Source organism: Polistes dominula, unplaced genomic scaffold (assembly GCF_049000335.1).
Source record: "Polistes dominula isolate Pdom_NZ unplaced genomic scaffold, Pdom_raw_medaka contig_77, whole genome shotgun sequence".
Classification (NCBI taxonomy): Eukaryota; Metazoa; Arthropoda; class Insecta; order Hymenoptera; family Vespidae; genus Polistes; species Polistes dominula.
The window spans coordinates 4,839,953-4,862,322 of NW_028301152.1; the positions used below are offsets into that span (position 1 = coordinate 4,839,953).

The following is a 22,370-nucleotide window of genomic DNA, read 5'->3' on the forward strand; positions in this document are numbered from 1 at the left end:
GAATTTCGGACGGGTGCTTGCGACAGGCTCTATGAAATATTATAAATAACACGAGTACTTGAAAGTGTGATTGAAAACTGTATCCAGTGAAATAATGTATATTAACATCTAAATATCATCTTGCAAATAATAATAAAGTTTAATGTTATTTTTATTTAAAACTTTATAATTTCCGTTTAAATTCTTGTTATTCTATAAAACTATCTACGAATCTATCATATTTATTTTAAAATTCGAGAAATTGATTTATTTATTTTGAGAATCGATGAAATTATCACGAAACAGAGAAAGAAAAAAGGAATGCAAATATTCCCACTACCTCGAATTTGTCATCCACCTTTGTTCCTTTTCTTTGATATCGCAGCCGTGCATTCACTCGGACGCGCTTGGAATAATCTAATTCAGTTCTTACATCGAAGATATTTTTTATACTTGAAGACTGGAACAGGAAAGGCTTGAGCTGGACATGGTAAAGCCAGTGATTCGTTCCGACAAACCGTATACGTCGTATAGGTACGCGAATTCTCTGTCATCGGGAATTTGGGCTTTGTGCTGGCAACTGGTTCTGTGAGAAAGAACTTTTATTTGGGTGTGATCGTCGTTAATCAAAATTCAAATATCATTTTAAGCCCTGTTACATGAAACCATTCTATTTCGCTAGGACAGGGTAATTAATTTTTGTTAATTAATCCTTTCGATCGTATATCTAATTCACAATCCAATTAATTTTTTATCAAACTATCACACCCGAAAGTTCTTTTCAAACATTAAATTCCATTCGCCCTCGCGATCGATTTCAAATTCTAATATCTAATCTTACGATATATACAATGACCTGATCCCACCTATACAATGGAATAGGAAATCCCTGAGCAGGACACAGCAAAGTTAAAGGGTGGCCACTTTTTGCAATAAATCCACGCGAATTATCCATCGTTGGAAATTTAGGACGAACACTACCCACGGGCACTGTGAATTAGAACGAGAGAAAACTAGAACGTTGAACGTTAGTAACGTTTCCATTGAAACATAGAAATGCCTTCGATGCAAGGACAGGGAACCTAACAATTGAAAGAGCTTCATTTTGTCTGGAAATATGTGTACATTATCTACTTGCAATGTGTGTCATTCCGTTCGCAGAATGAATTCTTTAGCATCGATCAATATAAATGATTTCCTTTGCCATTCGTGCTTTCACTTTGCCATTGTATTCGTTTTGTTAATCGATTAGCGTTTCAACAACCATTATCATCATTAGTTAAAAATTTTCATATCGATCGTACCTATAAGTCGGAACCGGAAATCCTTGAGCAGGACAAAAAAGGGAAAGACTATCGTTCATCTTCGCTGAAAGTCCAATCAGGTTGATCGTACTCGAAAGCTTAGGTCGTGCACTCGCCACAGGTTCTGTTTATTTGTATCCACCAAGATAGATAACAAGAGAATAATTAAAATCGTTGGATAATGATCTAAATTATTTGACGATTCGCGACTTACTTGTGCACGGGAACAGGGAACCCTTGGGCTGAACAAGCTAGAGTTACTGAGCCGTCTTTGATCGTACGAAATCCTCTAGTGTCGTCTATCGTTGGAAATTTTGGTCTCACACTGCCAACGGGTTCTGGATAATAATAATCATAATAATAATAATACTAATGACGATGATAATAATCTAAAAATTCGAAACTCCTGTTGAAAGTGTATCCTTTATACCTGTCTACACCGGGACAGGTGTATCCTATTGATTATAATAAATCGAGAAAAATAATCTCAGCGAATCAAAAGTGTTAAACTTAAATTTATTATGATCGTACCTATGAGATGGAACAGGAAATCCTTGAGCAGCACACAATAGCGTCATACTTCCACCCTGGTACGTCATGAAACCGTTTATGTTTGACATAGCAGGAAACTTTGGTCTTACACTGCCAACCGGTTCTAAAGAACCGATAAATTCAAAATTAATCCGAATCTATCGGCGCTTTTTTCTTTACCATAAAGGGACAGGGAAACCCTGGTAAAACTTTAAAATGAAACAACTCAAATATCTCCAGCAACTATATGTATACGAACAACATTCTAATTCTACCAATGCATTACTAACGGAAACTCTTGAAGCAGAGTAGAATATTCGTACTTCTAATTCGAAAATTCTAACCATTAATTATTTCTTTTTGTTTGTCAAAGTAACCATAAACATTGTTTTTCTTACATTCGAAAGGAAAAAAAGATAAAGGCAAAGGTAGATAAATGGATAGACGAAAAACAAACGAAATACGCTAACGATTTGAAAACTCGACTTACTTGTACAGAGGGACAGGAAAGCCCTGAGCGGGACACAACAAAGTGACCGAGCCATCCATGGTTGTTCGGAAACTCCTGGAGTCATCGATCGTTGGAAACTTTGGCCTCACACTGCCAACCGGTTCTAATTGTGTCGCGTTATTTTAAAATCGATTCGTTATTGCCTATTTAACATTTAAACATCGTCCTATTCATACCGCTAACATAGGTTTGTTCTCTACCTGTGCAGAGGAACGGGGAACCCCTGTGCTGGGCACAACAGGGCTTGCGAACCGTCAACCAGTGTTCTGAAGCCACGGATGTCATCTGTAGAAGGAATCTTGGGACGTACGCTTCCCACGGGCTCTAAAAAGCAGGCCTACATTTAGAGACTTTCAATAATCTTTCTAATATTTCTTTGCTATTCCTCGAATCACAATAAGTATCAACAAAATGGGACAACATCGAGTAATGCGATTGGATTGAAGTTATTAAAAACCGTAGAATGCTAAGATCGAGTGAAATAGGTCACCGTAATGTCGGTAGTTGAACGATTGTGGTATTAATCTGACATCGATGGATGTCACATTCCTGCGTTTATCGATCTTCGACTCGGTATTTCCCGATGGTGTCTCTGAGAATACACGGAAAAGACCTTAGAGAGATGGAACGTCGAGTATGTGAAATACCACGTCCTATTCTCTCTGATGGTTCTAAATAAGAACATTGAGGCGAAAGGAGATATCAGCTACCGTTAATCATTATTATTATCCTATGATGGAATTTTAATTATTTCAGTTTTGATTAGATAATAAAAGATATTATTCTAAAAATTATACTCAGTCGTTTCCTTATTTTCTCGACACCACTGAATTTAGGCCTTCGAATAAAGAAATATTCCTTCCGTGTTTTTAAACCCTTTATCAAGATTCCGTTCCTTTTGTTATATCCTTATACACGCTTACAGATCGACGCGATACGATAGAAAATATCGTACCTATGAGATGGAACCGGAAATCCTTGAGCAGGGCACAGAAGCGGTATATTGTCACTGGAACTCGTTGTAAGTCCATTAATGTTGTCCATACTTGGAAACTTTGGTCGTACACTCCCCACAGGTTCTGCGTAACCAAAAGATCGTAGAACCTTATACCTTATTAGTATAGCAACCCTTTCCTATTTTATCCACTTTCTATGATTATTAGAACCTTCTAATCTTTGTTCATTTGAATAATCTTTTCGTATTTAATATCTATTATTATAGTTTTTATTTATTATCCATTAAAAAATCAATTCGATGCACAAATAGAGGACTTCAACCAGTGCTTTTGTTCTCACCAATCGCTGTTATACATTTTGTTCTCCATCAATGTTGTAAAATAGGACAATTAAACACTCAACGAAGCTGAAGAAGTCGTTGTTCGATAAGAATTAAAAATATTTCATCGTACATTAAAAAACACGAAAAATTAAAAAAACAATAGATGAAAGAGATAAACAAAAAACAAATAGCAGCTTCCTTAAGTGTTACGTCCATTATAAAGAGAATTTCATATTGATAATAATAATAGTAAAATTGTAATTCCTCGTTAGAGACGTTAATTATTTTTTAAAGAACTTACCACGCGAGAGCGAAGGTCAGAGCCCGGAGATCGCGAGAGCACGCCGTTAAATAACGAAAGAGAATTTCGCGCTTCGATCATTGTTTTCTTTTTCTTTTTTTTTCTAATTGTTTTTTCTTCAAATACAACTTTCGTAACCGATCATGCCAAGAGTCAAGTTTTTGGCGGGCGGTGGCGCGTGCCCGCAGGGGTACCCTGTCCCAGCATTCAGGTTTACCAATCAACTCGATCCTTTAATGAATTATTTTAAAAAATATGAAATTAATTGTATTTACTTATGATTTAACAAAATGAGAAATATAATCTTTTTAAAATTCGCAATAAATTATATCCAATTGCTTCCATTTTTGTTGGTAATTGTTATACGAAAATAATGAATTATTGAAAAACGATCGAGCTAATTGGCAAAAAAGGCCAGACGAATAATTACATGATATAAGAAAGTTAATTTTCCAATAAAAGAATTGTGCAAATACATCGATCAAATAATTAATACAAAATTTGTCATTTATTTTATTTTTATTTTAATATGTTTTAATTGAATAGGAAAATTAATTTTCTTATAAAGAAAAATTTCGAAACCAGACGTATTTCCATGCATACAAAAATACTAATATTTGTCACTATCTCAAATCGAATGAATCTTTCATTATGTTTATAAAAAGTATTATTTCTAATGACTTCACTATAAAATGGCGCTACTATATATTAATTACAATAAATTGTTATATAATTATTACTTCGACCATATGATACGTATAATTAATGTAAAATGATTATTAATTGACTGTATCATTGAAACGTCTGGATTCAAAATCGGAAACACGATTCTGATTCACGTATATATGAAAATGAATAAGCAACAAATGAATTCCAAACTTGACAAACATTGTTCTAAATTTAATTTAATAGAATATTAATGAAGAATAAAATCTTAAAAAAAAAATCAATCAGAATCGTAATTTCAATGTGAAAGATAGAAAATTTGTATGCTTCGACTTACCGGTAATGACGAGACGTCCCTTAGTAGCAGATAATCTTGTTTCTCCAGTGAGTCTGTGTTTCGTACGGCATTGATAAGTCTTGTATCCGTCTTCGGGTCCAACATCTCTGATATGTAATTCTCCAGAAGGCAAAACCAAGTATTTACCATCTATTCGAAATAACCCCCAAAGGAAAAAAAGATTAATAATCTTATCTTCATCTTTATAACAAAATCATGCAAATCAAAATGATTGATACTCGATCATTAATAACTATGGAATTAGATTAAGTTCAAAAATAGAAAAAATTCATTTTATCACGTATCTTATAGTATAAATAATTACAATAATTATTCAATTTATATTCAAAATTAATATAAAAATTATAAAGTACGTATTCGAGAAATAAGAAGAATTTGTCATTAAATTTTCAACAAGACGAGATCAAATTCAATCACTTTGAAAAAAACGAGCAAGATCTTTAAACGTTCTTACAAACTATCTAATACAATTAATTGAATACAATCGTATGCATGCCACACTATAGTCATTGCTTCCCAAGTGAGTCGAACGTTGAATGCCGAGAAATTTCGTCTCTATTTCCTACTTCAATCGTTCGACGTACCACCAGGGAGTTCCAACGCGTTAATGTAACGACAAGAGGAAATACTGCAAGTACATTCGACGCTTAATTAAATGTGATGTTTGTTATCAAGCAACTACGAAACACAATTACATTTATTGCATTCCAGTATTATTATTATTGCGCACTATTTCCTCCGACCCTTCGCATTTAAGGAACGTTAAACTTCATATGAATAAAATATTTTATAAATATATACACATTTGTTAGATACATTGTTTAAAATTTGCCATCAATAAAAAGTAAACACTGCAAATATCGTAATGAATTAAATAAATTCATGAATAATTAATTATTCTTTGAAAACGCAATCCATGTGATTTACTCTGTCATAATAAAATATTTATAGTTTGTTGAATTGCAAATTGATATTATTTTGATGAAAATAAACATTTATTATGTTTTCGGCAAAAATTGTCTTTCTGATAAAATTTATGAACAACTTTATTTATAAAATACATTGCAATTCTATAATAAATATTTAAAACCACGAAAACTACACGTATAAATGAAAAGGGTCCATCGTTGGAATTATTTTGTTAACATTTCCGACATCATGCTTTGCAACATTTGAATATTTTAGGAAACGGTTTATTTTCGAAATAAAGAAAAAGACAAATACTTGGAACAATTATAATTATTTTACACTTTTAAATGAATTAAACTGATCATTAGTTGTCGTTAAAAATTATATCTGATATTTATCAAACATAATGTTTAATGTTAGTAAAAACATCTGTCCTAATGATTGACAATCTATTAGAAACGTAGTAAAGACATTTTATATGTCGCAAAACAGGACATACGGAACGGATTAATCAAAGACATGCAATTAAAAAAAAAGATAAGAAAAACTCAAGCAATTAAAAATATTATGAAGCATATTAATGACTACAGACTTGTAAAAAAAGGGTTTAATCGGAATGGCGCTAGGGAAGGAATAAAACGATTTCAAATAAAAAAGGAAAAAAAGATTGAAGGACAAGGAAAGGACGTCTGGGACAGCGCGAGCAGCGGCAGTCAACGTCGTACGAATTTATTCCGAGAGAGATTCGATATACTCGGCAGCAATACACGAAGGTTTCAAAAATACGCTTGCTAAGTATGTGTCCGGTTTCGGAACGTTCATAAGAGAAGAGCGTTCGAATAAAACGAGAATTCTCCATAAGCTATCTTAAATTACATTAGATTATGAGAAAAAATCGAGAATTAGATCGATCGAGAGAATACGAAAGTACACTCGTAGAAAAAAATAGAAGAGCATACATTCAAGATTCTTGCTGAAACCCAATTTCCTGACATATTTGAATTCTATCTTCCTAAATTGATCTAACATAATTTTTCTTTAAGATAAACGAAAAGAAAAAGAAGTAACACAACGACCTTGCATGTCAGACTAATCGCGTGCTATTATACAATTAATAAAACACGTCAACGTTAATTCATGTTCACGCCAAGAGTGAAAAACAGAAAATCGTAAATTTAATTGGGATGGTCAATAAGGCGGTGTACGAAAGTGATCTTGATAGTTACTCGTTAATTTCTTCAACGGATTTTAACTTTTTCCTCGATAGTTTTTTTTTTGTCTTTGTTCGTTTTATTTCTTTTTTAAAGATTCGATTTTACGTACGTCTAGAAGAAAATACGACTAGAAGAAAAATCGACAATCTAATTCGAAAGTCGAGATTCGAATAAAATATAAATCAGGGTGAACTTTCAAAAGTCACCAACGAGATTTACGATGCATACAAAGGACAAGACAAAACGACAATAAATTAACAAGGTAAACGCGAGTCGATATTTCTTCTTGGTAAATGTAAGTGTACCATAATCGGGTCTAGGATAAATGTCAGTAGTATTGTCTTCAATCCAAGAGTCGACTTCCACGAATTCGGCGACGAAGCTCGGTATGTGACACTTGATAATAGCAGCGTTCCCCCGTAGAACGTGTTCGTCCATCACGTTCACTGCATACCGCTGCCCGACAACTGTAACCAGACATCGGTTTCCGGTTTTACCATAAAGATGCAAATCTTCTACACAGTGCATCCTATCAATTGTCAGTTAGGTACAATTGATAGGTACGTCAATTTCTATTTCTCGTTCACGTTCGAAATAAATATTCGATATTATTGCTTATAAGATCATTGTTAGATCGTCTTAAATTAGTTCATTAATTTTTTTCATTAAATCTGCGTAGTGATCTGCATCTTCGGCAGATAATATCTCGCGTGCATCTACGATCGGATTGTTTTTATGAATTGGGAAAAGTAAAAAGAAGATATTTAGTAAGCCGAACGAACGAGTTTAACGACACTGTTTTTATTCATTTAATATTTCACGTTGTTATCCTCGTTCAAGGTATTGAACTTGCGACAAAGGGGTAAAATAATAGATATATACGTTTGGCGTAATACGTTCGAGTGAATGTCTCTACCGTATGACTGGTCGTCGGCGACGTAACTTCCGCCATTCGAGTCGATCCAACCTACAACATCCACGTGGTCTGCTACGAAGGAAGGAACTTGACATTTGAAAATGGCCGCGTTGCCGCGTATTGCAAACTGGTCGTAAACCTGAACTTCAAAGTACTGCCCGACCACTGTAATAAAGCGAGAAGAGAAAAAGGATAAAAAGAGAAGAAGAGAGATAGAAATGGAATACAAGAATGAGGGAGACCGGAAGAGTAGTTTTTAAAAAAAGAAGTTCGAAAAAGAGACTGAGAGAAGGGGAGATCGTCAGTGGAACACGACCTCTTGCTTTGATCTCACAGATTAAAATTTCAATGAACCAAGCAGGGATCAACTCGTGAATTTGATAACCCAACGATGCATCTCTATGAATCTTCGTCAGATTCAGCGAACAAAAGTGGAATGTCAATTAAACGGTGCAAAACTTCATCTGGTCATCGTTTCGTTCGACACGTTCGTTCGATCGATTTTTACGAAATACCAATATTCTCGACACAGGAGAATATTACAAAGAGACCACCAAAACGTTTACGGAGATATTGTTAACACGTTGACTAGCTTAAACGAATCATCTTTTACGAAAAAAACTTAGTCGTCTTGCTTATCATAAATAATATTATAATATATTAAACATCAATTATATTTACAAAAATCAACGCTTGTCGAATGAAACATCTAAAACGATCTTCTATAGTAATTGTATTACTCTAATTATAAGTGATAGCCACTAATTTTCCTACGGGCAATTTTTCTCTTGTTTAACAGAAACCAAAGTAAATCTGTTAAGAGTAAACCATCAATGATCCCTAACGACATTACGAGTACATAATCATTTCCAACAGATGACACATCAAAGATCAAATTTAGTGGATTCTTGTTTGAACGAGCAACCAGTAGAATTTCTCCTAGATAGAGAGAATGAGAGACAGTTAGATAGAAAAAGAAGTAAAAAGAGTGAAAAAGAGTAAAAATGAAATAGAGAGAGAGGAAGAGAAAGAGAAAGTAATAGATGTGGGTAAAGCGCCGTAGGAAAATTCAATTCTATCGTCGGCAAATAGCCCCGGAAACGATCCTCTCTTCACCGAAAAGCGAATATAAAGCCGACGAGGCTGGTCTCGTCTCTTCGTAGAGAAACGGTACGTTAATTTGCTCTCGGCCTGATTAGTCTGACTTAACCTAATCCGAAGTTCCCAAGCCGAACGAGGCCACTGCCAGCCGCACGCGCGTTTCCATCCACCCATCCATGTAAAACCGAGAATCGATCGAGAAAAGGGCAGGTGCAAACTTTGCCTCGGACTCCTGCTTTCCGCTTCATCGACCATCCTCTTCTTCTTTTTTTTTTCTTTTATATATATACCAGCACGATCATCGTATTCGATCGTGTACAATACTCTCTTCACTCTTCGAAAACAAAAAAGGTGGTTTTGCGTGCAAACGTTCACTCACGCACGCACGCACGCACGCGAGTGGAAAACCACGTTATTTAATACCCAAGGATGAGTACGAGTTGTAATTTAATATAGTAATTCAATAAAAGTACCGTGTCGAGTGCCGTACAGCTTTTTCCATTCTAATTCCGCTACTAACTGAAGTTTCGATCGTATCATACCTATACTTTTATAGCGAATGTTTTTATTTCCTATCGTTTTATTATTCAATTTTAAAGAAAAATTCAAGGATATCGTTTTCAAGGCATGCCGATATACACAATATATATAGATCTACAAGAGCATTATTTAAATAAAAATGGATACAACTAAAGCTACTCGGTCGTTAATTCATTTTCACACTCGAAATCGTACGACGATGTAAAATTGTACCCTTTTCGTCTTGATTACTAGAAGTATACGTCGAGCCGTCCTCAACTGCAAGCCACTCGATCACGTCTACAAAATCCGCCACAAAGCTGGGCACGAGGCACTTCAAGGTTGCCGTATTACCGCGCAAGACAAACTCGTCGATGACTCTCGTCTCGTAGAACTGCTGGACCACTGCAACGCGCCGTTTCCCAGAAAGAGAGATAGGTAGATCGTTATGTAAACGATGATGAATCATTACAAAATAGGTTAGATAAAATCGATAGAACTCGATAATGGGATAAAAAGGTATTATTAAAAGAATCAATGATGAAACTTATGAAACTTAGACAATTAAATAATTTAAACAAAAAACATAAACTATAAACGATATTAATAAAAATAATAATAATAAGAAGAAGAAGAAGAAAATTGTTTTTTCCACGAAAAAACAACAAGCCACAGACCATCAATCGTTTAAATACTCTTAATGAAATAAATCACGTAGATAATAGGTAACCGAAATTGTGGTTTCTACGTAGTTGCCGTTATTTCTCGACAAGAAGTAAACGAGATTGATATAACAGATAGGTAAAATTAAAGAGAAAGAGAGAGAGAGAGAAAAAGGAACGAGATTTGCAGAGGAAAGATGAAAATTGTCCAAGTCCCGGAGTGTGTGATCGTTAATTATGCGGCTATCGACCACGACGCCTACCGTACTCCTCTCCAGCCGTGTACACTGTCCCATCATCGGCAATCCACTGATCCACCTGAACGAACTCCGACACGAAACTCGGTATTTTGCATTTCATGATCGCACTGTTTGCTCTGATCACATACTCGTTCTCAGCCTCGGTGACAAAAAACTGCGAAACGACTGCCCGCGCGGGCATTGCCAGGACATTGTTAGGCAAACAGGTAAATTAAAAAACAATAGTTCGAAATAATATAATAAACAATGTGCTGTTTAGTTAAAAACAAATTTTTTTCATTGATTTTTCGGTTAGCTTGGATTAATCACAAACGAATGCCAGGTTTTCTTCAAGACCAATCGATACATCTTTTTGCAAATTCGAAACAATTGAATAATATTTTTTAAACAATAACGTTAATAAATGTTTTGAAAAAAACAAAACGCGTTAAACACATGGTCGGATGATATAAAACGATTTATAAACAAATAAAAATATTAAACACTCAATAATTTTATAAAAAGATATAAGAAACGAATTCGGGCGAATGTATCGATTAGTCGATGAAGAAATGAAAGAGGAGACACGCCTCTAGTACCCTGCCCAACAGCAGGATCCTCCGGAATGTAGACCTCTCCGTCCTCTCTTATCCATGCCTCAACGGTAACGAATTCAGCGATGTAACTCGGGATGCTGCATTTCAAGATCGCGCTGTTACCCCTTATTACATACTCCGTCAGGATTTCCGGTTGGTAAGGTTGCGCGACGACTGTACGAACATACACACACCAGATATTCCTGATCATGATTAATATATTCAAATCTAATATTAAGCTCCGTTCTAGTCCAATTTAATCCGGATTTGCTGAGAGATCGTTGTCACTTTATTTGTGACTCAAGTTGATATCAAATTAATCTACTTAAATCGGGATAAATCGATGAAATATCTATAATATAATAAACAAAGTAGAAACAAACAAGAAATAAAACGTAATTTCTAAAACAAGTTTCTGAGAGAAAATAGGTTAAAGTCATGAAAAATTTCGTTAATTTTAATACCACGGTACAATTGTACAGCGTGAGAATGATCGTATAGTTCATCAACCCTCAACTTACACATACGAATGTAACGTACGTGTCAACTGCCACCGCCGTGTGCCATCAGGAGACACCGAGAGTCGGCGCGCGAGCGGAAACGAATCGTTTACCACGTGCTACTTTGTACATGTTCAACTACGACGTATGACGCGACGTGCTATGAGGGAACGCGCCGATGCCAAAAGGGCGTCGAGGACTCTGAGGGAAATGAAATTTTTCGACGAGGAAGAAGGGACTAAAAAGAGAAAAATCGAGGGGTAAACTCGTCTTTTTATATGTGTAGATGTGTAAATGTCTATATGTGTGTAAGATTGTATGTCTGTGTGAATACAGATGCATTGCTATGAATGTGTACCATAATCATTAGACGGTCTGAAGGTCGAGCCATCACTTCCCACCCACGATTCAACCGAGACGAATTCAGCAACGAAGCTCGGTATGGTGCACTTCAAGATGGCTGCATTTCCCCTTATCACATATTCCGATACTACCTCTGCCTCGTAATACTGAGTCACAACTAAGGAAAGAAATGACTACTAGAAAAACTCTTGAAATTCCATTGACTACTTCGTCTCACTGAAACTTGATTCATTCGTTGAATGAGTATACTACAAGCTTCTTACCATTCTACAATATACAGTGGCGTATCGCATGATGATTCAGATACTACAAATACTTCTATTATAAAAACAATTAAAATACTCTAATAATTTTCGTTATATAACAAAAGTATATAATCTTTATAATTATATATAATAAAAAAATTAAGTAATAATTTATGGTAATACGCTACTGCTTTTCTCACAATCTCTATAATAGACCATGAAATAATAATAGTCATCGAATCTCTCCTATCAACCTAGCGAGTCTTAGTTTACACGTAACATTTCGCTTACATGTAATCAAATATTTTATTAGTCATCCATGAAACAAAATTCTCTTATGGAATTATTTTTATCGCGCACGTTCGACGTTGACCGCTCGCGAAATACAACACTGCCTGCAACGTCCAGATGTAATGTAAAATATTCAGAGATAAAGAAATTCGTCTCCCCTAATCAAACTTCTCCCTCCTACCATTTCCTTCCTCCGGATTAAACGAATTTCCTTGGTCATCCTGCCAACCGACTACTTGAACGAATTCCGCCACAAAGCTCGGTATACTGCACTTGAGAATCGCCGCATTGCCGCGAATAACGTACTCGTTGTTGACTTCTGACTGATAATACTGATGCACCACTGTAATAAATGATGACAATGAATTCCCGTGGCCGTTTCTAAAAGGACGACACTATTGCTCATTCGACTCACTCTTCTCTCTCTCCTATCACTCGCAAGCATCGAATAATCTTCACGCACGCGATCAAATACACCGTTTCGCAAATAAGTGGAAAATTAAGATAAAATCAAGAGAGAAATTACTTATATACTTGAAGTCATTTTCTAAATCGCTAAATAACTTCCTGTTGTCAAAATTTAATTCTTATCAAAATTTGTTAACTTCAATTAAAATGTATTAAATTCATAAATGTATATGGTTTACAAAATGACATAAAACATATTAATGAATTTAACAAATTTATTTAAACAGATATCATAAAAAGATTTATGATAATGTTATTTTTACTATTTTTCTTTTTTCTTAATATTGACTGAATTTAATATTTATTGAATATTGATATGAATTTCCTAAGAATTTCTTTAAAAAAAAAAGAAAAAAGAAATGATTCTTGAAGCGTATAAAACTGTTTTCAAAAATTTTATATATATATATATCGACAACCACGGCAAAAAACGTAATTTATATCACGATTCATCGGAGGTAGACGACTGGAAGAAAATTCGTCGACGTTGACGAGAGCCATGAGGGTGAGATTACATCGGCTGTTCGAGAGCAGATCGATTCGCATTGTCGCATCTTACACCGCAGTCGCAGCAGCAGCCTAACACGCAAGACTGCACGAAGCTACACGAAGCTGCACGTAAGGGATATGTTTTATCATCGGACGACGAACCCTAAGGGATTCATACATTAAAAAGAAAGATAGATACATAGAAATAGGTAGATAGATCTAGATATATATCTAACAATAAGTACATATATAGAAAGATAAAAGGGGAATGGAACAGATGTCGTCAACGCGCTCCAATTATTTTAGAGTGATGAATATGAACCGAGAACAACGTTAATGAAAGGAATTACGGATTCGTGTGTGTTCACGAACTCAACATATTACTTTGTAATACTCATAAAAATAGAAAAAAAATCTTCTCCAAATCGATAAAATCGAATACTATAGTCTCGAAATTACAAATTGCAATATAAAATTTCTTAAACGTATTTTAAATCATAATGGACAGGCTGTTTTCTTACTGAATGATTTTCATTTAATGACTCATACGCAGATAATTTAACGACCGTAAAAAAAACGATAGAAAGTGCGAAGATGCTCGATCTGCTCAAAAAAAGGATGCTGGTTTAGTATAGTATAATGTGTTTATAAATAGATAGATAGCGAATTCGTTCGTTTGTTCGATATGCACAAGTCTAACATGAAATAAACTAATTGTAAATAAAATACCAAAGTCATTGCCCGGCACGAATTCCTCTCCCTGATCGGTATGCCATGAAAGAACCTTTACGAAATCAGCGACGAAAGAAGGCACGACACATTTCAATATAGCGCTGTTCCCACGGATAGCATATTCCTTGTTCACATCAGTATCGTAATATTGCGCCACCACTATTTTCGGATATTTTTTTCATATAGGAAGAAGGAAATTAGAAAAAAAGAAATAACAATTTTCAATGATTAATATAAATAATTAAAAAGATGTACTCCCGCTCATCTCTACATTTCCTAACATTACAACAATATTTTATTATTACATTTTTGTATTTCAATCAAACTTGTTTCTGCCTTCTATTGAAACAAACGACCACTTCTAACAAAACTAGACTTGTTACAAAATATAATATACTAAAACAAAAATCCGCGTATTTTCAGCACTTCTCGTTAAAAGCTTCACGAACAACAAGCACGTGTTACATATACACTCGTTATCTCTCGACGATACTAATGACGTTCAATACTCTTACGCGAGAATACCGTAGACGAAAAAAAAAACAGAGAGAGAGAGAGAGAGAGATTAACGAGGCTCAAATGAAAGCGTAGGAGAGTATATGCCGCTCATTATTCGTTCGTTACACGATCGAGGAATAATTTGTTCCCCCTCTTCTTCTTCTTCTTCTCCTTCTTCATATTCTTCTTCTTCTTCCATTTGTTTGTTTCAACGTAATCCAGAAATCCGGTTAAAAAAACTCACTTGCGAGATAAGTACATTTCTTTATACAATCGCGGAAGAAAAACGTAGACGGTGAAAGAGAAACGCACAAAAATAACTTCGATCGATAGCAAAGCGAGTCACGAAGCTGCCGGTAACGTCATCAAAATGAATCACTAAACAAGCCCCTCCTCTCTTGCTCTCCCTTTCTCTTTCATGACTCGAGATACTTTGTAAACGAAGTTTATTTGAATTTATATATCGAAATTAGAGTGAGACACGGAAAGATATAAAAACAAAAAAAAAGAGAAAGAGACAGAAGAGTCATTGTGTGAACACGCGTTTCACACATAAAATGCGACGGCGGCGGCAGCGATCTTTATTCCTCTGTAATTAAACGCGTAAAAGAGATCCAAGTTTCCTGCGTCTTAATCCCTTCTTTCCCCAACTGGATAATTGTTTACAAAGTCTACCTAATTGACAACGACGACGCGTTAGTGGCTTTCAAGTACACGATAAATTAGTACTTGACCTTCGAAGATGTTTGCTTTCTTTATAATTTTGCTGAAAAAAAGTCTCACATTAAAGCGTTTGGCCATCTTTCTAGATTTGTAATATAATATAATTATATAATAATTAATATATAATAAGTACATAATAAAATAAATATTATCATTCAAGTATTAGTTAAATCAATAATGTATAATTTGTTGAATTGAAATTTTGAATATTCGGGATAGTAAATGTTTTTATTTGTTGAAATTAAATTAAGTGAAAATTTGATAAATTTTACGAAAAAGAATATTACTGACCATAAGAACATCAAATTTAATGAAATTTTATTATGATAAATCTTTTCTATTTTTTTTTCTAAAAATTTTAACAGATGGCCAAACAACAGAAGAACCTATATCGTACAGGTATAGTATTCGGGATGGAAGGCACTTACCGGCTCTTACATTAACATCTCGGCTGTGAACTGAACCGGCTGGAGAACGTGCGAGACAGCTGTAAACCTGAGCATGAACCTCTTGACGATAATCCTCGGCGCGGAAAGGAGGGAAGACCAAATTTCCGTTCGGTAGGACCTGCAGCACGCACAAACAGAAGAATGAGCTGTCGAGTATGTACGTTCAAAGATTTTGATCTCGAGTATATAAGAAGTACTCTATTTTATATAAAAACTATTTCTCTTTATGTTAATATGTACGCGTATATGAAAGTACTATATATGTAGCAAAGAAGTCAACAATCTTACGGTCGATTAGATAAAAATGGCAGTAAGTAGGCTTCATTACCCATGAAAGTAAGTATTATATGTTAGGGTCGATTAATATTTCACACCGTATAAGAATAAGGCAAAACAATGGAAGTAACGAAGTGGAAATAATTGGATAACACAATAAACAACTAAAGCGTACAAATACAAGAGAAATTCTTGAATGTTTGTCACGGTTATATATTCGCGAATAATTTATCGTTATCACAATAACAAAATTACTTGAAAAGAAAAAATTAATGGAAGCTACCTGTCTCAATCCAGGAACATCTCCAACAGCAGTACCATCACCACGAACCCAGATAATGTCCGGTTGGGGATTTCCTCTAGCTCGGCATTCAACTTCAGCTCCAGTTCCATTTGAGAAGTCGACTCTGTTTGGTGGTTCCTTAACGAAAACGGGTCCCATAGATTCATCTTCAGCGGTAGTAACTGAAATAAAAAGCCATCCATCTTCATTGACTCATCTTCTCAATGATATAATAACTGTCGTCGTGAAATGGTCTGACCTAGTATACAATAACACGAGATATCGTTGCAATTCTTAACGCGAAGATCTTGCCGCAATTTCCTCATTAACGGTGAATTGATCGATGATCTAAATCACATTTTTAGCAGAAATACCTCAATTACAAAGTAGCAAATTAAAATAATATTGTATTTCTTTTCTATTAGATTATTTTTATAAATTACTTATCCTATCGTATGACGAATCTAGAAAAGATCGAGAATATCGAAGTATAATAATCTATTTATGAAATATGACATTTCGATTAAATGCCAAAATAAGAAGTAATCCTAGCAGTTCGTGGATTTCCTTTTCCTTATCATTCGTTTCCTCTGGGATACGCTTCGTGTATCCCTAGACGCATGCGCATACACCAGACTGGCGTGTCGCCAATTACGGCAAACAACAGGTTGCCGGTCTCCTATTGAATAATATGCTGTCAACGTCATATATCCATAAAGAAGATATGCAATGCGTGATTCCTTTTCCGCTGTACCTAACTTGCATTTATCGCAAAACTCGAGAGCGGAAAGAGTTTTAAATCGATAATGAAACACAAATGATAATGTTTCTAAGAAGGATAATTCATCGATCTAGAAACTTTTCTTATTCGTTAGCGATTCATTTACGATTGAACAAAATTATACCCAAAAAAATTAATACTAAAATATATATATATTTACGATCGTAATTCGAAATTTTGTTCACGTAATGAAATGTGTGAATTTACCAAAGAATTTATTTTTCAAACTTCTCGTGCACTCGTATCTACATGAAAGAACGAAAACACATGAGCGAAAATTGTTTTTACGTTATAACTGTAGTTATACTATTTATAAAAAATCGAGTTACGAAGAACCGGTCCGTAAGGCTTACAGCATCGAAGGTATCGAAATAACGACAGGAGGTACACGCAGGTATACGAAACAGGTGCTACAGATTTTTCACCTTCGGAGCTTTACGCTTTCCGAACAATCATCAGCCAAGCAAACCACGAACACGTTTTCCGTTCTCTCCGTTCCGTTGAAAGGAACTTATCACTGCTACTGATCTTACATCGCAAAGATAGCAAACGTTCGAACCAGTAAAAGGAATTTTAATTGCACAAGATATCGATACAATTTCATTGAGAATAACACTAGATGATAAAATATTACGCTTTTTCTCGTCGCATAAAAACAAAATTATCACAACACATATTATAAAAATTATTCAAGAAAACTTGTATATATCTTTAGATAATGCGTATTAATTTATTATTCATCTCTGTGTATATATTTAAAAAAAAAAAAAAACTTACTTAACATTTCAAACATCGTTTGAAAGAATATTTGTTTAGATCTTTTTTTTATCAAATTGACTTAATTTTCATTTCTTTAATATTTTATTTATTCAATATTAGGTAAATATAGATATACATTTTGAAAAATATCTATACGAAACAATGATTACAATTTCTGCAAGCATAGAATGAATATCCCGATTGAAAAATTATTTCGATATCTTCAACAGTTAATTATTCTAAGAACAAAGATAATATAATAATGATGCGTTTGAAATGAGATGTCCTAGTTGATGGAGGATATTGAAATAATTAACGAATTATTAATCGATACTAAAATACTATTAACCTAAATGACCTGTGAATCTTTTAACCCATCAATGACGACAACGTAAAAGGTTCACCAGTGCGTTAACACGCTAAACCATTCATAAACCACAAGTGTTTCCCTCGTGCGTTAAACTTTATCGGATCAATATATATTATTATAACGAGCTTATGTAAAACATGCACTCATAGTTCTAACCAAGCAAGAAGAATATACAGAGGAAAATGGCATTTGCTGTGGTCTACGCATGAACGAGAAAGACCTATTACCGTTCTTCTATTCTATCTTTTTTCTTTTCATTTTCTTCTCTCTTCTAATCTCCTTCTTCTTCTCCTTCTTCTTCTCCTTCTTCTTCTCCTTCTTCTTCTCTACATATGTCTTAGAATTTTTATGTTCAAACTAACATGCTCGCACACGTATCCATCGACAATAAAAAGCAGGGGTTCTTCGCGGTCGACAACCGCTCTGTAATCTATATATATATGTATATATCTATAGAGAGAAGGAAAGAGAGAGAGAGAGAGAGAAGCTTTCAAGCGTCCGGACACGCTGCTTCGTATATATATTTCTAACTATACATACACACCCACACATTCGCGAATGAACACGCACGAATCTCTAGTGTAAAGCACCCCACGTGTGAAGTATGTACACGTACACATATGCAATACAATACATATATATATACACCCGCGCATAAAAGATATACGAGAAATCGAGAGTTGAATAATAATAAGACGACGTTTTAAGACGATCGACCGTTGAACGACGATAAAGAACAATGACTATCGATCAATGATCACATTTGGTTGGACTGATCCGGAAGATCTTCCTACATACAATACTTTATGTAAATGTTTATATTATTTTATTAATATAAAATGAATATATATATATATATAATATGTTTCATATAACGGGTTGAATTATTTCAAATAGGAAGTACAAATGTCTCAATTAATTTTTATGATAGAAAGTATTTTTTAAAGAATCATATGTTTTAATTTAAAAAATTGATACAATGAGAATGAAAACTATTTTTTGAAGATAGTATTTTTTAAGATATTGATAATCAAATATAAAAGTATGTACAAAATAGCTAAAGACAATTTTAAAATATCCTTTCATCTTTTTTATTACGATCACTGTGAACACAAAGACTATATCTTGATATTTAAAAATATTGCAAATCTATTTATGCTATAGTTTGAATATTCTATTGTTTCTAATTTTATATCCTATTAGTAAGATCAATTTATGTTAATGATTAACGTTTAACGTTCAATCCTCATTAAAAATAGTATCATTTTATTAAAACATTGTATATCAACCATGTATAATATTCATAAATATAGAGTACACCTAGGACAATCTACAATTTGCACAATATTAATAGTAATCGTACAATTAATAAATTTACGGACGATATAATGAATAAAAATAAAAACTACATAAATTAAAGATATTTATCATGGAATGCTAAATGATGTTACATTAATCATCTTTGTCTGAAATATTCCTTGCTTAAGACAATATCGCCCACGTGATTTAAAAAAATAATTCACTCAACTTTCCTATGCAATCGTATTACTAATGCAAGACCAAATGGTAGAAAGGTTAGTAAACGCACACTGCGTGGGTAGAAGCCTTAAGAAATTCCTAAATCCGGGGTGTATCGGTTTGTAGACGTGTTAGGTAACGTTCCTTTTTAGCTATTCTCGCCTATTTCTAGCCACGTTTATGTTCTTTAACGTTACACAGCGAATATACTTGTCATTACTCTACTATATAAGTTAACTGCTTCCATGATGTTGATTAAAAAATGAACAAATTTTATAGACTCAGAAAAAAGGAAATAACTATCGTAAAAACGAAGATATAACAGGCCTTCATATTTGATCTTTATATGCGAAACATCCCCTTTGTTCAGAACAAAAGAAAATATATATATAAAACTTGATCTTCGTGAGCCATAACTATTTTTAATATCCGAATATATAAATAATCAAATATAAAAATAAAATCATTATTATATTTATACGACAAATCATTCTTTTGTTGCATATTTCAATTAAAATACTGTAAACATTTTTTAATGAATCTCAGAAATATTCGAACAAAATAATAAATAATATAAGTATCACACTAAATCTTTTACTATCAAACAATGATTATTATCACACTAAATGTGTTAAGAACAGCTTGACACTAATAAATAGAGTAATTCTGTAGAAAAACCAAGAGACCATTTCGCATTCTTGTTCTCATTTCATGAACAGATAAATCTATCATCAAAGCAAGTTCAATGATACTAGTAGTAAACGTCTGTAAACCTAAGACGGATCCACCTGGTCGGTAAGAAAAAAAGAAAGAAAGAGTGAAGAAGGTGAGAGAGAAAGAAAGAGTAGTCCAGGATAAAATGGAATCTCTGAAAGCAAAAAAGAGAGATAAGCTTCCATTCTGGGAACAGCAGCTGTTCCTTTCCTTCGGTTTTCTCTCCCCGCCCTTTTTCGAGCTCTTTCCTTCAGCAGCTGCACTCTGTTCCTCTACCTACGCTTCTCGAACCTTTCACAACGGCTGGTTGGCCGAGCAACGACGAACCTCCTATAAGATTCAGAAGAGAACACAAGATCATCCCGACAAGGACAGAGCAGCTTGGTTTCGCCACAGCAAACCACAAGGACGGATATCGTGAGAGACTTTTATAATAATATCATATTGATACCGAACATCGTGGGACTCTTTTCCAAGCTGAAAAAGCAAAAATATTGTTGTTCGTACGACCTTATACACGCGAATTCCTTTGTAAACGTCATTCATAAAATAAGGAACGCTAATACACCTGACAGGATGAAAGTTATAACTTATATAATATGTATACAGTTAAATCAACTTCGAAAGTAGGTATTGTAGAATAAATTATTTTTTAAGAATTTTTCAGTACAATTTCATCAGTTTATTCTATCGAAATAAATGTCATATAAACGTATAGATTTATAAAAACTTTATTACAATATTTAATTGGAAAAATATAAAACACGAAAGAAACTTAATGGACTTGTTCTTACAATTAGTATGATACATAGATAACGATAAATTCAATAATTTATTTTCTTCCTTTTACTTATAAAATGTTCTAATAGAATCTAGTTAGAAAATCCTGAAACACTATATTTAATAATATTTTCAATATTCAAAGTTTATCTTCTTTTTTCAATAGTTTTTAATTATCATTGAAAATAATATTTCTTTATTCAATTAACATTATTAATAACAATAATAATAATAATAATAATAATAATAATAATAATAATAATAATAATAATAATAATAATAATAACAATAAATAATAATATATCAAAGATCTTTCCATATTCGTTACACGTTGAATCAGTTCTACAATGAAACATAGTTCATAATCATTCTAACGAAGCTTTCCGTGTTTCGAAACAGGGAGTAAGGTATCTCCATGACATTTAATCCTTTTATGCTAGGGTACGTAACGATCTTTGACTCAACTAAAACTTGCTTTCGCTTATCGTTAAAGTACTATAGTGCCTATTAAAGAAAGAAACAAGTAGAAATTAGATAGAGTAATTAGACGTCTTATAAATCGTGACCGTGAAAAAAATCAAGTTAAGATCAAACATGGTTAACCGTCGACTTATGTGAATTTAAAGACATCATAAGAGTAGATATTAACCCTTTAGAGTTTTATACGACTTTGAAGTCACATATCAACGTATAAACATTTTCATTAAATCTTATTCTGCTAACCAATAAAAGATTCTTTATATAGCGATTATCAACTCTAGCTTGAAATATCAGAGTTTATTTAGTATCTTTAAAAATTATTTTTCAATTTGTATTTACTATTTGTTGATAATAAATTATATAGATATTTTTAATCGTATAGTAAATTGAAACTATAAAGGGTTAAAAAAATAACTAATTCAAATGAAATTCTAAAAAGTCAACTTACCATGAGTCAATGCCAGTAAAGCCAGTAAAATCATTGTAAAGATGTAGGTAGGTGCTTTACACCCCCCTCCTGGAGGTTCACGCCACATCCTGATCGCACTGATTTTCACCTATATCGT

General features: G+C 33.7%; 1 protein-coding gene across 50 annotated transcripts in view; it reads right to left on the bottom strand.

Annotated features, from left to right (window-relative positions):
• Dscam1 (Down syndrome cell adhesion molecule 1) overlaps positions 1-22,370 on the bottom strand; it is a 66,501-nt gene that overhangs the window by 41,771 nt on the left and 2,360 nt on the right. For 29 of the 50 annotated variants that reach the window (XM_089178262.1, XM_089178258.1, XM_089178263.1 and 26 more), the window contains exons 2-6: positions 22,253-22,361; positions 16,403-16,584; positions 15,823-15,961; positions 11,080-11,259; positions 4,909-5,058 (exon numbers count right to left, since the gene is read on the bottom strand). In XM_089178262.1, coding sequence (XP_089034388.1) covers positions 4,909-5,058; positions 11,080-11,259; positions 15,823-15,961; positions 16,403-16,584; positions 22,253-22,340 — 739 coding nt within the window. In that variant the 5' untranslated portion in view covers positions 22,341-22,361. Of the gene's footprint in view, positions 1-4,908; positions 5,059-7,357; positions 7,520-7,968; positions 8,134-9,822; positions 9,994-10,513; positions 10,676-11,079; positions 11,260-11,943; positions 12,106-12,665; positions 12,828-14,170; positions 14,333-15,822; positions 15,962-16,402; positions 16,585-22,252; positions 22,362-22,370 lie in introns of all 50 variants that reach the window. The other 21 variants (XM_089178241.1, XM_089178266.1, XM_089178265.1 and 18 more) reach the window with 9 other exon arrangements.